The sequence below is a fragment of the Podarcis pityusensis genome (genome assembly GCF_964106645.2).
Source record: "Podarcis pityusensis genome assembly, chromosome: 8".
Lineage (NCBI taxonomy): Eukaryota > Metazoa > Chordata > Lepidosauria > Squamata > Lacertidae > Podarcis > Podarcis pityusensis.
The window spans coordinates 48,094,095-48,108,945 of record NC_138033.1 but is presented as its reverse complement, the minus strand read 5'-3'; the positions used below and the strand labels follow the sequence as shown (position 1 = coordinate 48,108,945).

General features: G+C 49.2%; 1 protein-coding gene across 5 annotated transcripts in view; it reads right to left on the bottom strand.

Annotated features, from left to right (window-relative positions):
• The window catches only part of PMFBP1 (polyamine modulated factor 1 binding protein 1), an 84,217-nt gene that overhangs the window by 57,575 nt on the left and 11,791 nt on the right, over nt 1-14,851 (bottom strand). For all 5 annotated transcript variants that reach the window (XM_081018501.1, XM_081018500.1, XM_081018503.1 and 2 more), the window contains exon 3: nt 13,975-14,109. In XM_081018501.1, coding sequence (XP_080874627.1) covers nt 13,975-14,109 — 135 coding nt within the window. The remainder of the gene's footprint in view (nt 1-13,974; nt 14,110-14,851) is intronic.

Here is a 14,851-nt window from a genome sequence, read left to right as displayed (position 1 = left end):
TGTTTTGCAAACAGATGCACCATGGAAGAGAGGAACGACACACACCTGTCATTTGGTGTTACACGTAAGCAGTTTATTAAAGAATTAAATATTTATAGACTATAAAGCAAGCAGGGCGATGGGTTGAAAACAGCGTGCTGAGAGGGGCATTATAAAACAATGAGGCTGTCAGTGATTGATCAAGTATGGAGCACACAAGCGTGTGAGAGAAGCACTGCGCCAGCAGCAGCAGCAGAGGCCCCCGAGTTGCAGGAGCCTATCTGGGTTACTGCAGGAAGCCTCCCTTGACTGCTGCTAATGGAGTCGAAAAGGGCTAGAGAAGAGTCGTGGTTGTTGAGCGCTGGGCTTGCTGCACAGCCCAAAAGACTTCCTCTCCAAATGGGAGCTCCCATGTCCCCACCTTGTGATGCATCTCTCTCTCTCTCTCTCTCTCTCTCACACACACACACACACACACACACACACACACACAATGCCAAACGGGAGCAACAGAATACAAGTATTTTAGTCTAATAATGAATGACCTGAAGAAAGGAAACCACAGTCTGGCTATAACAGTAGGCCTGGGGTATCTAGAAAATAAAACTGCATTGTATAACAGAAGCCAATGTGAGTTTTATAGAGTAATAGCCATGCAAGCCCATCCTTATCTCCATTTCTCATGGAATTACTAGACAGGCAGACCATGTGACCACTGCGGACAAAGCATATCTTAATTTCAGCAAAGCTCTTGACAATGTTCCCCCATGATATCCTTGTGGGCAAGGTGGCAAAATGTGGTCCTTCACCTGCTCCTTATGGGAGGAGGACAGCAATCCAGTTGCTTTACGACAGACATGTCAAATAGCAACTGGCCTGGGTCTCAGGGGACCAGGCAAGGAAGCAGGCTTCAAGGAACTGGAAATGTAGCAGTAATGCCCTTTAGAGCCATGTCCTGGCTAGGCCATGACATAAGCAGCTTGAAAGGGCATCTAAGAGCAGCCCTGAAGCTGGATCAGGCCAAAGGGGGACCGTCTAGTCTGGCATTCTTCTCCCTGGGAAACTTACAAGCCCAAGAGTACCTTCCTCACTTGACCTCCCCAGCAACTGGTGTTCAGAGGCAGGCTGCCTCCCTGGAAGTGGCAAGCAGCCACCATGACAAGTAACCATGAGAGCCTTACCCTCAAGGCATGTATCTAATTCCCCTTCAAAGCAATCCAAGTTTGCAGCCATTAAGGCATACTAAGGAACTGAATTCCATAGTTTAACTACCGTATTTTTCGTTCTATAGGACGCACCGGCCCATAGGACGCACCTCGTTTTTTGGGGGGGGGAAATGAATAAAAAAAATTATTCCCCCCCCGCCGCGGCTGCCGCCCCAAGCCTCGCGCGCTCGGCGGGACCTCCTGCCGGGCGCGCAAGGCTTGCAGACACTCGCCCGAAGCACGGGGAGCCCTCCGGAGGGCTCCCCGTGCTTCGGGCGACAGGCTGCCGCCCCAAGCCTCGCGCGCTCGGCGGGACCTCCTGCCAGGCGCGCAAGGCTTGCAGACACTCGCCCGAAGCACGGGGAGCCCTCTGGAGGGCTCCCCGTGCTTCGGGCGACAAGCTGCCGCCCGAAGCCTCGCATGCTCGGCGGGACCTCCTGCCGGGCGCGCAAGGCTTGCAGACACTCGCCCGAAGCACGGGGAGCCCTCCGGAGGGCTCCCGGTGCTTCGGGCGACAAGCTGCCGCCCGAAGCCTCGCGCGCTCGGCGGGACCTCCTGCCGGGCGCGCAAGGCTTGCAGACACTCGCCCGAAGCACGGGGAGCCCTCCGGAGGGCTCCCCGTGCTTCGGGCGACAGGCTGCTGCCCCAAGCCTCGCGCGCTCGGCGGGACCTCCTGCCGGGCGCGCAAGGCTTGCGGACACTCGCCGGGGCTGCAGGCTGCTGCCTGCAAGCCTTGTGAGCCCGCGGGAACTCCCACCGGGCTTGCAAGGCTTGTGGATAGCTTCCTGAAGCCTGGAGAGCGAGAGGGGTCGGTGCGCACCGATGCCTCTCGCTCTCCAGGCTTCAGCGAAAGCCTGCATTCGCTCCATAGGACGCACACACATTTCCCCTTCATTTTTGGAGGGGAAAAAGTGCGTCCTATGGAGCGAAAAATACGGTATGTGCTGAGTAAACCTCCCGTTCATCTGTCCTGAAGCGCCCACCATTTAATCAGTTCTTCCTTGCAAGGCTATCTCAAGGCTGCAGGAAAGCACTGGGTCTTGGCTTTCTGTCCGCAAAAGTATCTCAAATCCATTCGCAAATGATGCGGGACATGCTTCAGTTGTAGATCAACAGCCAGCCCACAGTGGCCCCTTCCTCTCCACAGCTAGACTTGAGGCACCTCCTGGCAGAGGCAGCACCACTATATTCTTGAAGACACAAGTGAAGCTACAGCTGCAAGAATCTTCTTGCTTTTCTAAACCCAGGGTTCAATATTCTCCCCAGCAGACGTAAACATGAGATTTCCCCATGTTGCAATGCCTTGGAAGTGCCCAGCCTTTTTAAAGGAGGGCCCCTTGTCCGTTTTGTGGGCAATTGGCTGGGTTTCTCAGATAATGCCCCTCCCTCTCCACCACGTTTATGAGATCTGCCTACAAGCCCCTGGCAAAGATGCCTCCAGCAGCCACCTCCATTTCACAAGACGAGAAGCATTCTTCAGATTCAAATGCTGTGAGGTCAGCAGAGCTGTCGAGATGTTGCTCTTCCCCCTTTAAAAGCGATGAGCTATTTACTCCCTAACAATTCTGCTTCAGAGCTGGTTTAGCATTTTTATTGGAATGTGAAAGCTCTTAAAAGAACAGGGAAAAAAATCTAATCAGGCAGAAGAGATAGAAAACTTGCTGAATTTTTGCTCTCCCCCCCATGCCCCCCTCAACCCTATCAAAAGCCCATCTTCCATTCATTGCTTCCCGATGTCATTATGACAAGCGGCTACAAATCAATAGCAGGAGGAAAGGCCGGGCCAGCCAGCATCAGCCAGTGATAAAGACTCCCTCTCAGCCCCGCTTTGCTAATAGCACATAATAGCAGCCATTGGTGCCCCGCATTAAATCATACATTTCACTCGGCGTTTATTATGGGATTTTTAAAACTCCTCACTAAATTGGATTTTCTCGATGGTCTCTAATTTCGACATTTATCATTTAAAATTAAACTCCTCTGTGGAGATGAAGAATGAAAAGGGGGGGCAGAGAGAGAAAGGGGGAAGGAAAAAGTTTTGTATTTTTCTTCTCTTTAAAATGAAAACCCATAAATAATATTCAAATTCCACTACCACAAGCCCTAAAATTTTTATGTATCTAAAATGTTAGAAGTTTGGCCGGAATTGCTTTGGGAGATTTGCTCTGAAGCTGTTAAAAAGGAAGGATTATTATTATTATTTTAAAAAACACCATCCAGGCTTTTCAGTATTCTGATTTGGATCCAGCTCTGTGCAGAGGGCTCAGGGGCAGTTTCGCTTCCACCTGGTGACCCTGTTACAGAGTACAGGCTCCCATTAGCACACAGCACAGAATTCAACAGGCATTAAGCAGAGGGGTCTGTGCTGGTGGACTGTGTGGTAGGAGGGGTGGGTGGGGGCGGCCTCCATTTCTGAAGCTCCAGTTCTGTACCCAGCATAGCAGGAAAGAGAAAGGCACAGTGGTGCCCACAAGCAGGGTGCAGGGAGAGAAGAAAACACATACAGTGGAGGCAGCAGATGCAAGTGTTGGAGGCAATGCCTACTAAATAAAATAAGTGGTGAGATGGAAGCAGCACTGTGTGACATCCTGCCCACCAGGTGACTATGAAGAAAGAGCAGTTAGAATAAAAGAAGTGGTGTGACACCCCTCCCACCAGGAAGAACAGTTTTAGAGAAAAGACCAACAGAACTTTGTGCTCCAGACTCTTGGTTATCCTTGCTTTTGCCTCCCTTCCAAATCTCAATGACTTTCTCTCCTCTCTCTTTTTGGACTTTCTGGCCCACAACTGAACATGCTGCTTTACACAAAATCTGAACAGTTCCAAAGTAAGTGGAGGGGAGAGAGGCCTTGCCAAGTCTCAACATGATGGCCTCAAGGACCCTCTTATGAGCATCACTCTTGGCCCATGCACACAACAGCAAAAGAGAGGTGAGGCTACAGCCACTTTCTTACACTCCATTGCCCCAGAAATGGCAGGGTGATGGTAGGGCACCTCAAAGGGCCACAGATTCCACAGCACCACATCAGGAGCACACCTGGCTCATGACTTTCAGACAATAGGGCACCAAGCTCAGCACTTTCCCTGGCAAAAGCTACATTTCCAGCCTGCCACTCATTTTTCGCCTTTCCCCCCGCAACCTGGCCCACACACTAGTCTACAGGGTGCTGCTGGAGACAAGAGGAACTGCCCCACGCAGTAGGCCTTGCCTCAGTATGGCAGGTCAGGCCTGGAAGAGATGCCCAACAATTCTCCTTGAGCTTGCACAACCTCATAGTTTCCTGCAGCTCCAGATTCCGAAACATCCTATGGCTAATTGATCCTGGTAATCAAACTCAGCAACAGTTGAGAACCACTCAATTTTTCCCTACTGGAAATGTGTGTAAGACACCATGGTTTGCAATTAGCTGACTGGGATTAAATGCCACTCAGGGTGGGCTTTCCTCTTGCTGGATCCCAGGGCTCTGCCTGCCTGAGGATGTTCCTGGCAGGATTCCCCGACTTGTGAGGGCCTGCTGGAAATAGCATGGGAGGCATGAAGAGTTGCCAAGCCTTTTTGAAGAAGAGCTGAGCTTGAGCTTTATGAATTCATTTATTAAGTTGCTTGGTCCATGTTCCAGAGACAAAGACAGCTCCCAAGTGGAAGAGGAGGAAGGAAATGGAACAGACACCCTCCAAAGTCCAGGCTGCTTCGAGCACAACTGGCTCTTCATGGGGGTGGGCTGGTGAAAGATGCCCTTCTCCCAACCAAGCCATTCATTCGCTCTGCCATGAACAGCCATGCTCCAACGTACATGGCCTGCGAGGAAGAGAAGGCTCTATGCTCAGTCTGCACGTTCACACCTGATCTTGGCCAGGCCTCTAATCCAAAATGGAAAAAAAGAGCAGCCATTGCTACACAGTCAGGAGGAAATATCTCCTCAGTACTGGACAGGCTGTTGCAAGCAAGGTGACCTCACAATGGCTAACCAGGAACCTCCCCACAAATGCTCTAGGAGTGGCAGATTTAAACAGCCTTTGGATTTGCATTCCACCACAGAGTGAGCAAACACGGAACACTTGCTGGGTTTGGGGGAGGGAGGGATCAAGTTGAGCACAACTGAGTCACCCTATTCAGGCCAGAGAAGGTGCTACCAATTATTGGATGGGAGATCAGAGACTTCAAGCAAAAAGCTTAATAGTACTCCAATACAGTTCTTGATCTGTGGCAACTGTGAAAAATCATCTTTGTTTTAAACTGTGATTCAGTTTATATTTTGTAGCTTTTCAGGAGCATACAGAATTTTAGAGTGCAGTTCAGCAAGCCATAAAATTCCAAGTCATGGCAAACGTAGTTCGCAACACACACCATGTCCCGCTTTTTGAATGTTACAGTTCATTGTTTTTCACAAGTAATGTGCTTTTCTGCTATCTACCATTTGACTGGAGAGGAACAATGAGAACAGCAGAAGCCAGGAGACAGAATAGGAGGCTTAGAGCAAAGCACAAATCATGCCTCCCACCTTCTCCCTACCTCAGTTTAGTTACGCAGCTATCCTGGGAAAGAGGGGATAGGCCCGGATGCACATCTGGCATGGAAAATGTGCTAATGCTCTTCCCCACAGCATTTAAGCAAATCAGATGGGCTGCAAGCACTATGTGGGGAGAGTGGTGGAGGATATCCTTTCAGCAGCAGAAGCGGCCGGGGGGGGCTTAGAAGGCTTCCAAGCAGGGATTCCCAGAAAAGCCCAAAGAGCAAGAGGCCCTGGCCCACAGCCAGGGCACCTTGGGGAGAGCAGTTCTACCCTAGAACGGGTCACAATCAGCCAAACATGAGCTCTCCTCACCCCACCCCACTTGTACCGCTGCTCTGTCCTGCCTCTCTTCTGTTAGCTGGCTGAGCAACCATATCCAGCAAGGGCTCATGAATGGCTCTGCCTCAAACTGGAGTGAGGTCTTATGTGGTGTGCCAGAGGGCTCTTTGCAAAGCCCCAGGCTGTTCAACCTTTTTACAAATGACTTGGATGGAAACGTAGAGAGGACTCTAACCAAATTTGCAGGTGACACAAAGCTGGGAGGGAGACATCAGCACAAAAGACAGATGCCAGATCCAAAGTGATCTTGACAGGCGAGAACACTGGGCTGAAACCAACAAGAGAAAATTCAATAGAGATAAACGTGAAGTCCAGCACTTAAGAACAAAAGAATCAAAGAAACATGAACACGATGGGGGAGCCTTGGCTTGGCAGCAGGATCTGCGGAAAGGATCTGGGTACAGAGGCTGTTCACAAGCCAAAAATGAGCAAGCAGCCCAACACAGCTGCTTAAAAAAAGCAAACATAGGCCTAGGTTGCATTAATAAAAGCATCACATTTAGGTCAGGAGTTCCCAAACTGTGGTCCACAGCATGTCTGCATTAAGTATTTATATTAATTTTAAACTGAATTTACATTCCTACTTCCATTTCTTATATTGTATTCCATTGAATTACAAATTGAATTTTATTGAATGCAAATTGTAATATAATAAAAGAAAAAACAAGCAATAAAAATACAATTAAAAAACCCACACAGCATCTAGCACAGTGCATTACAATTGTTACAATGGGCAGAAATATTATTAAGTGGCCAATGGAGGGGAAAGTATAGGATCTAGATCATGGGAAGTCATAGTTCTGCTGAATTCTGTGCTGCTCAGACCGGCATCTAGAGTAATGTGTACAGTTCTGGGCACTATATTTTAAGGAGAGCATGAACAAACTGTAGTGTGTCAGGAGAAGGGTGGCAAGGGAACAAAGCTCTACGATAAGCAGTTGAAAGAACTGCTGGGCAGGCTTAGCGTGGAAAAGAGAAGGTGAATGAGGCAGGTGACAGCAGGTATTTCAAACATCTTGAAGGTGCAGTCAACTCTTGTTCTCTGTTGCTTCAGAGGACAGGACAGGGACTCATGAATGAAAATGGCAAGGAAGCTAATTTTGGCTAAAGATCAGAAGAAGCTTCCTAAGAGAAAGAGCTGCTTGATAGTGGAAGAACATTGAGGAGAGGGTTGAAGCACATCATGACCTCCAAGATCCCTTTGGACTCCATGATTCCAGCGCAGGGGAAACAGAGTGACCTCTGCTCCAGCCCACCAACTGCACGCAGGCAGAAGCTACATCTTCCTCCGCAGGGCCTGACTCTTTTTCACTGGCTCTGAATCCAAAGCCTGGCCCTTGGCACCTGGAGTGGCAGGCAGGAGACTGATGAGCAGCCGCAGCATCGGCTGTCTAGATGGGGGATCTACAGCTCCAGGGACCCAACATTTTAAATGTTTCCAAACCAGCCAATTTCCCAGATCACCTAATCAAGATGCCTACGTCTTTTTTGGCGGGGGGGGGGGGGCAGCCCGGGAAGACGTCACCTTTCCAGCAAGAGAGCAGAATCCATTATAGGAAACACTCTGGAAGGAGGGCGCCCTTTGAAGAGCTTGCGGCCTGGGGGCCTCATTATTCTCCTGACTGTGATTCAATTTGCCCTGTTCTAAAGACCCCTCCCAACCCAACACACCAAATATGCACCTAGCCAATAATTTCCAATTAATGCAATCAGTTCCTGACTTCTCCCTGACCCCAACAATCACCTGGTTGGGCTGAGTGGAAGGCAAACAGCACCGGGGAGGAAAGGCATAGCAAGAGGCTGTCTGATTAATTCCCCCCTTCCCCAGCCCAATAGCTTGCTTGATGCCCCCCCTCCCCACACAGCTGGGATGCTTCTAGGCATCTGCCCAGGCCTGTCCTCAGACATAAATAAAGGAAACGGGGAAAGGGACCCTTCTAGGCGATTATGAAATCAGCGCATGAAAAATAAGAGCCATCATTACACTGAAAGAGAGGGGGCTGGGGGGGGGGGAAGAGGCAGCAAGAGAATCTCTTTCTGCAGATTTGCCTTTGAGAGCGGCAAGGGGCCGTTCTGCTGCTTACATTCCGTTGCCCTGGCAACATACTCCTGTAAAATAAAGATTATTAAAGCGCATATGATTATTCGGCTGCTGAGTGAATGAGGCAGCGGCGGCAGCTGCTTCTGAATTCCTTATCAGAGGAATTCAATTTCTGCCCAAATTGCATTTCTGCCACCTCATACAGGCACCCCACCCCCCATACCAATCCAGACACCAGTTCCTCAGCTAGAGAAACCACTGGGGTGCCTTTCATGCCTCCCCTTTGCCATTTCAGGCAATTGCTTCAGTCCACACAAGCAAATTGGTGCAGGCCCACTGCCCTCCCCCCACAAGAGAGAAGCCTACTCAGACAAACCACACCCTGGGGTTGCAAGGGGACAGCTATTCTGCTACTTTGATAATCAGGTAGAGAGGAATTTTCTGCTTATTATTCCTCCTTAGCACAGAGGTGGGAAAATAAAAATAAAGTAAAAAACCCAAAAGGGCTGAACTCCCACACTTCTCTTACTGGTTCAAGGAACCACCAGTCATACTGAGAAGCTGAAACCTGCCCCCCCCCATGAGCCCTTGGTCCTGCAGTTGAAACCCAAAGAGCTACGGAGAGCATATACTAGGAAAGAGGCTTCCTCAGGGCAGGGCTGACAGGGCAGAGCAGGGCTGGGAGAGCTGGCCACAGGACTTGCCAGGCCAGACTGGGTTGAAGGTCCACCCATCCCAGCAGACATCTGTGACAGAACAAAGCAGAGTTTGCTGCCAACACCTTGCAAATCAGCGTTAGGAAGGCTCTCTTGCCAGCTGCCATTCAGAAGCCGTTGCCCTCACCGTCATAGGTCCAAGTGGGCATTTGGCAAAAGAAACAAGCCCAGCTGATGGAGGCCCAAGCAAGAGCCAGGCATGCGCATACTCCCAGCCACTCCCAGCACTGCCCAGCAGGTGTCTCTGTAGCTCTGGGAATCCAGGGAGCTCTGTGCAGCCTCTCCCCACATCCTGGATTGCGCCAGCAGGCAAAGCTAAGCACAGAAGGGAAGAGAGAAGAGCTCACCCAGTGCTGCCTACCTGGGAGAGAGTGGGCAAATGGTTGTCTGCAGGCCAGGCCAAGCAGGCTCCTGGGCAGGAGCAGCTCATTACCCCTGCAATGCAAGTCAAGATGCCAACAGAACCACTCATTTGAGGAGAAAATCAGAACTGACTGAAGGGGCCTCGGTAGGCAGAGCAGCAAGAACTGCCCTTTGCCCACTTTCCAGCTTTTGATGGACCCCACAGTTTGGTTAGGAAACAATGAACTATTTAAAGTGGAAAACAAGTACAAGATTGCCCTTGTCTTAGAGAAAACAGCATCTTCCTGAGCACAGGGAGGCTTAAAATGCATGAAAGAAGGGGGAATTCTATGGCTTTAGGCCAAATTAAAATCTGCACAAACCCTAAAGAAAGGATTCAAGATGTGGCCTCCAAACATGCCAATGTGCTGCTGTCCGTTTTCTGCTAGATGACTAATTTGAGGGTGCTTGTTAACACAGAGGTTCTCTGAGCGCATGGCCATGCACCCACTATTGACCATCCTATACCATTCTCTCTCTCTCTCTCTCTCTCTCTCTCTCTCTCACACACACACACACACCCCTACACACACCACCACCACCAACAAACAAGGCACTTTTCAAGCCTGTCTGGAGTTGCCCTTACCCTTGCAGCAGTGTGGGATAGGAAGGAGACAGCAGACACCCAAGGAAGCTAAAAGCCCTTGTCCCACACTCCTTTCCCCAGAGCCATGGAAAGAGAATGGGACAACTCTAGGTGACTGCTGAGGAACAGTTTTGGGACCCCAGACCGATGGTTTTTTTGCAGCTGTATTATGCAACATGTCATTGACACAGTAATAGCCTAACAGTGGTGGATTTATACTGGACAACCACACATCCTTCTACTTTGGTTGTTCTGCAACACTTCCTCAGGGTTGCTGCATTGCTGCCATCTGGATACATCCATGTTATAGTGCAACAAAAGCAGGATTTCACCAGGAAGCCACGGGACACGCACTGTCTGGAAAAGAAGCTGTATGTCCACCCCAAAACTTTTGCAGGCACAAAGATATTGAAAGCAGGTTCAGGTAGATAAGCACCCCTATACCATCAGCAGCACAAATAACCAGGAATGCATAGAATAAAGGACGTCAGCAGGGGGCTGAAGTGTTCATTCAGAACTCCTATACATAACAAATGGTTGCAGTTGAGGGTTTGGTCCTCCACCAATAAGCAGTTATCAAATTGTCCAGCTATTGTGTTTTTAAAGGACACAAGGCTACCGATGAAGAATTTGTCAGTATGTGTTTGGCCATAGTGTGTGTGTGTGTGTGTGCGCGCGCACACACACACACACGCAATTAAACAATATCTCTGTCATATATGCAATCAACAAATTTGAGTTTTCTTTCCCACATTTTCTTCTTAGCTCAGTTTTCTGTTTGCCATCTGTTATGGTCTACCTAGCACTCTAAAGCTTTGGGAAGAGCAGGAACACCCTGCTGGCCCCTCTCACCCTGCAACCTGGATTCGCATTTTTCCCAACCTTATGAATCAGGCAACAGCCACTTGCTGCAGTAAGGGACAAGATTCTTCAAGAGGGGGAGATGGGAAGACTGGCCCATGGGTCCTCTCATTCGCAGTACAATCGGTGGGGCCAGCACACACACAGGCCCAACTACAGGCTGCCCTTTTTTCTGCCTAAGGGCATGTAGCAGAGAAAAGGCCAGTGGTTCTGTTCAACTGGGGCAGCGATTCCTGCACCAGGTTAAGTGCTGGGAAAGGGGAAGCTGCCCTTGTTGCCAAACTCAGGAAAGAGGAAGAGGAGGAGGGGTAAGGTGGAGTGGAGGACAGAGAGAGAAAAAAGGGGGGGGGAGAAAGGGTGGAAATTGAGAGCTCTAAGGAGAGAAAGTCCTGTCTGGTGGGGAAAGAGTAGGGTTTCCAGCTTTTCCATTGGTCATCGGAGCTGTAATTTGATGTACAAGTGACTCATCTTCATGATGTGAAAAGGTTAACCTGCTAATTTCTATGCCTCCCCCCATGAGTTGACAGCTACCGGAAGAAAGAGAAATGAGGGAGGAGGCTTGCCAAAAGACCTGTAGAACAAGAGAAGGGGGTTCAGAAAGACCCATTGAAACAGGGAAAAGATGTAGAGAGATTCAGAAGAACCTGTGAAAAGAGAGGAAAAAGGAAAACCAGGGAGGTTATTGTAGGTTTGAGGGCGATCCCAGAATGCTAGTGGGACAGAAAATGATTTCTGCAGTGGGTTGGCTGGGAGGAAAGGCAAGGAAACTGAAAGGGGAAAAGCACAGTAACTGATGGGACAAGAGAGGAAAAGGGCATGTGCAATGAGCTGAAGAGACAAAGCAGAGTTGATAGAGAAGCACAGCTTGCTGGATGTGAGAATAAGGCAAGTCTTCCCAAGCCTACCATCCCACAAACAGAGGGGGTCCTCCTCCTTCTGCTCTCTAGCAATGAGTACTTGGAGGTATGTTGCCTCTGAACATGGAGCTGCAATGACCATGAGTTGTAGAGGGGGGTGGTAGTATTCATCTAAGCTTTACTCAGAGTAGACCCACTGAAATTAAGGAACATGACCATGGTAAATTTGATCCATTAATTTCAACAGGTCAATACTGAGTAAACTTTAGTTGAACAGCACCCAGAGAATTCAACTCCAAGACTTTGCTGAATCCACTTTTCAAGCTAGGAAAAAACCAGCGTCTACCACAGCATCCCATTTCAGGAATTCCACAAGTGAACTGCATTGTGTAAAGACATACCATCATCTGTTAATCCTTTCATTGGTGGGCCCCAAGTTCTAATAAGAAAGGGAGAAAATCTCCTCTCTGTTCCATGTTCTGCACATGATGCATAATTCAATGAGCTTCTATTAAGCTCTTTCTTTTCTAATCTAAAAACCATTAAAGGCTTTAATTGCACCTCATACAGAAGGTGCTCTAACCTCCTGATCACTCAGGTTGCCCTTTTCCTGCTCTGCTGCATTCTTTTGAGAAGGGACAACCAGAAAGGTGCACAACTGCAGCAGTGCCAGAGATGAACAGAGAGCCATTAAGCTCCTTGGACACCACCTTTCCAGGCCCCAGCTTGGAATTTTCCTTTCCCACCCACCCCAGCTACATACAGAACTGGATTTTGCACTGAACTTTACATCATTCCAGTCCCAATACTTCCTTAGAAAGTCAGTTTAAGACCCCACTTTAAGACCCTATCAGGGTCTTATATGAACATTAAGGATTATTTTTCCCTAATACACAGAAATTCAGGTTGACTTACACTAAATGGCACCTCTGCATAGCTGGCAGGCACTCCCTTTGGAGTTGTTTGCAATTTGTGCAAGTCTTTACCCTCCTGAAGTAGTTTGGAATCATCTGCCAAACTGGTCATCTCACCATTCACTCCAGCCTCCAGTTCATTTGTGACTCAGTGACATAGCCTGGTTCCAAAACAGGTCCTCAGGTGACCCCACTCCCTCCTTGCCTCTACTGCAGAAACTGTCCATTTATTCCTATGCTGTCTCTCTAAGCAGTTACTGACAGCAAAGCATGGCCTGTTCTCTTATTCCAGGACTGAAGCCTTTGGGGATGGAGTCTGCCAAAAGCCACTTGGAGGTCCAAACACAAAAAGTTTACTGGGATCTCTCTGTGTACCAACCCTCTCAAAGAACTCCAGAAAGGCTGGCAAGGCAAGATTCCCCTCGGCAAACCCCCCATAACTCTTCCTCTGAAAGGCTTGTATTTTCTGTTCCAGCCTTGGAGCCCTCCGGATGTTTCTAACTACAACTCGCATCAGCCCCATCTAGCATATTTAGTGCTCAGGGATGATGCAAGCAGTTGTCCAAAAAGATCTGGGGGGGTACCACATTGAGGGAGGGGCTGTTTTAAATGTTTACCGTATTTTTCGCCCTATAGGACGCACTTTTTCCCCTCCAAAAATGAAGGGGAAATCTGTGTGCGTCCTATGGGGCGAATACAGGCTTTCGCTGAAGCTTGGAGAGCGAGAGCAATCGGTGCGCACCAACCCCTCTCACTCTCCAGGCTTCAGGAGTTGCCACAGGGCTCCCTAGACTGCGGATAGCAGCCTGCCGCCCGGCGCGCGGGATACCCTTAAGCAGAGCGCGCCGGGCAGACATCTGCAGCGTGGGGAGCCCTGAAGCAGAGCGCCCCGCCCGCCGGGCAGACATCGGCCAGCCCCACAAGCTCGGGGGACAGCGGGGAGGCACAGCGCCGCCATCCCGCTGTTCCCCAACCTGGTTTTGGGGGGGAAATAAAGGAAATTTCCCCCCTTTATTTCCCCCCCCCCAAAAAAAATTAGGTGCGTCCTATGGGACGAAAAATACGGTAATCATTCAAGTTTTAATTGTGCTTTCCACCAACTTATACAATGCGCTAAGAAGCCTGTAATTTCTGGCCTTCTCCATAATATATATTTAAAATAAATAAATTAGATTTATTTTGGCTACCCTCTAATAGCCTCTGGTAAATTGGATGATTTAACAAACCCTTATATATTTCTGCTAGAAGATCAACAATTTTAAGGGAGGGCTAATAAAGATGGGAGCTGAAAGGCCTACAGTGATGGAGAGAAGAGAAAAGGCCACCAGGGGTGCTAAAAGAAACAGGAAGCTAACTCAGAAGGCACAAAAACATGACACAAAGGTTTTTCTGTGGTTAACACGGTGCTGCAACTTCAGTTAATGTAGAAGTGCCTCTTTCAGAGTGAATGGAGTTGGGCATCCTGTCGCTGCCTTAAACAGGCAGACCCACAGCTATCAGCAAGGAAATTCGTGCCCTGGAACCCAGGATTGTGACCCCTCATCCAGCCCCTACACATACCTGAAATTTGTCCTCAGCTGCAGCCAGTTTCATGAGGTCAAGCATTTGGTTCTCCAGCTCCTCCACTGTCTGAATCAAGATGGTGTTCTGGTCACTCAGATCTATGATGTAGGCCTGTAGAAGCCTCACCTCCATCTGCACATGGAGAAGAGAGAAAAAGTAGAGCCTCAGACACCCGACTCAGTGTTGAGAATTAGGAAACAAAGACAGCAGGCTGGGTCTACCCCAGAGGGCATTTTCTGAGAAAGTGGTTTGGCTCAGGAACCAGCCGACAACAATGACAGACCCCACCATGAGGACCCAGAATGTGGAGTTGAGTATGTTCCTAGTCCACCTGGAGGGGTGGGGGAGAAACCAAACTTCAGAAAAGGGCCTTCCTATCCAGGTCTTGTTTGCCTTTGCAGGAAGCAGCTGGAGCTACTTTTTGCAGGAAACAGTTGGGTCTGGCCCTCTGCATACCAGAATCACTTAGTAACCTTAGGAAGCCACTGTCTTCAGGCAGCCTATGCAGAACTTGCAATTCTCTTTCAACTCAAGTGTGTCTTTCTTTTCTGAGAGAAGGATATGTGGGAATGGCAGCAGGTAGGCGGGAGGAAGAGGCAATAAATGAAGAGAGGGTTCTAGCTGCTCTTTCCAGAACCTCTCATCTTAAACCATCAGGGGTGTCACCTCACAGAGCCATAGTCTTCGACAGTACAGGGACTTAATCACAACATTGAGCTTTTCGGCCACAGAAAGGCCAAAAATGACCTAGCACCAAGCCACAAATGTCCCTAACTCATGTCTCCATTCCCAGGATGTCCCTCTTAGCCCTTCAAAGAGGCAGTTGCCCTGCCCAACTCCCTGCTGGAGAACAGCAGAAGGGACCAAATCCATG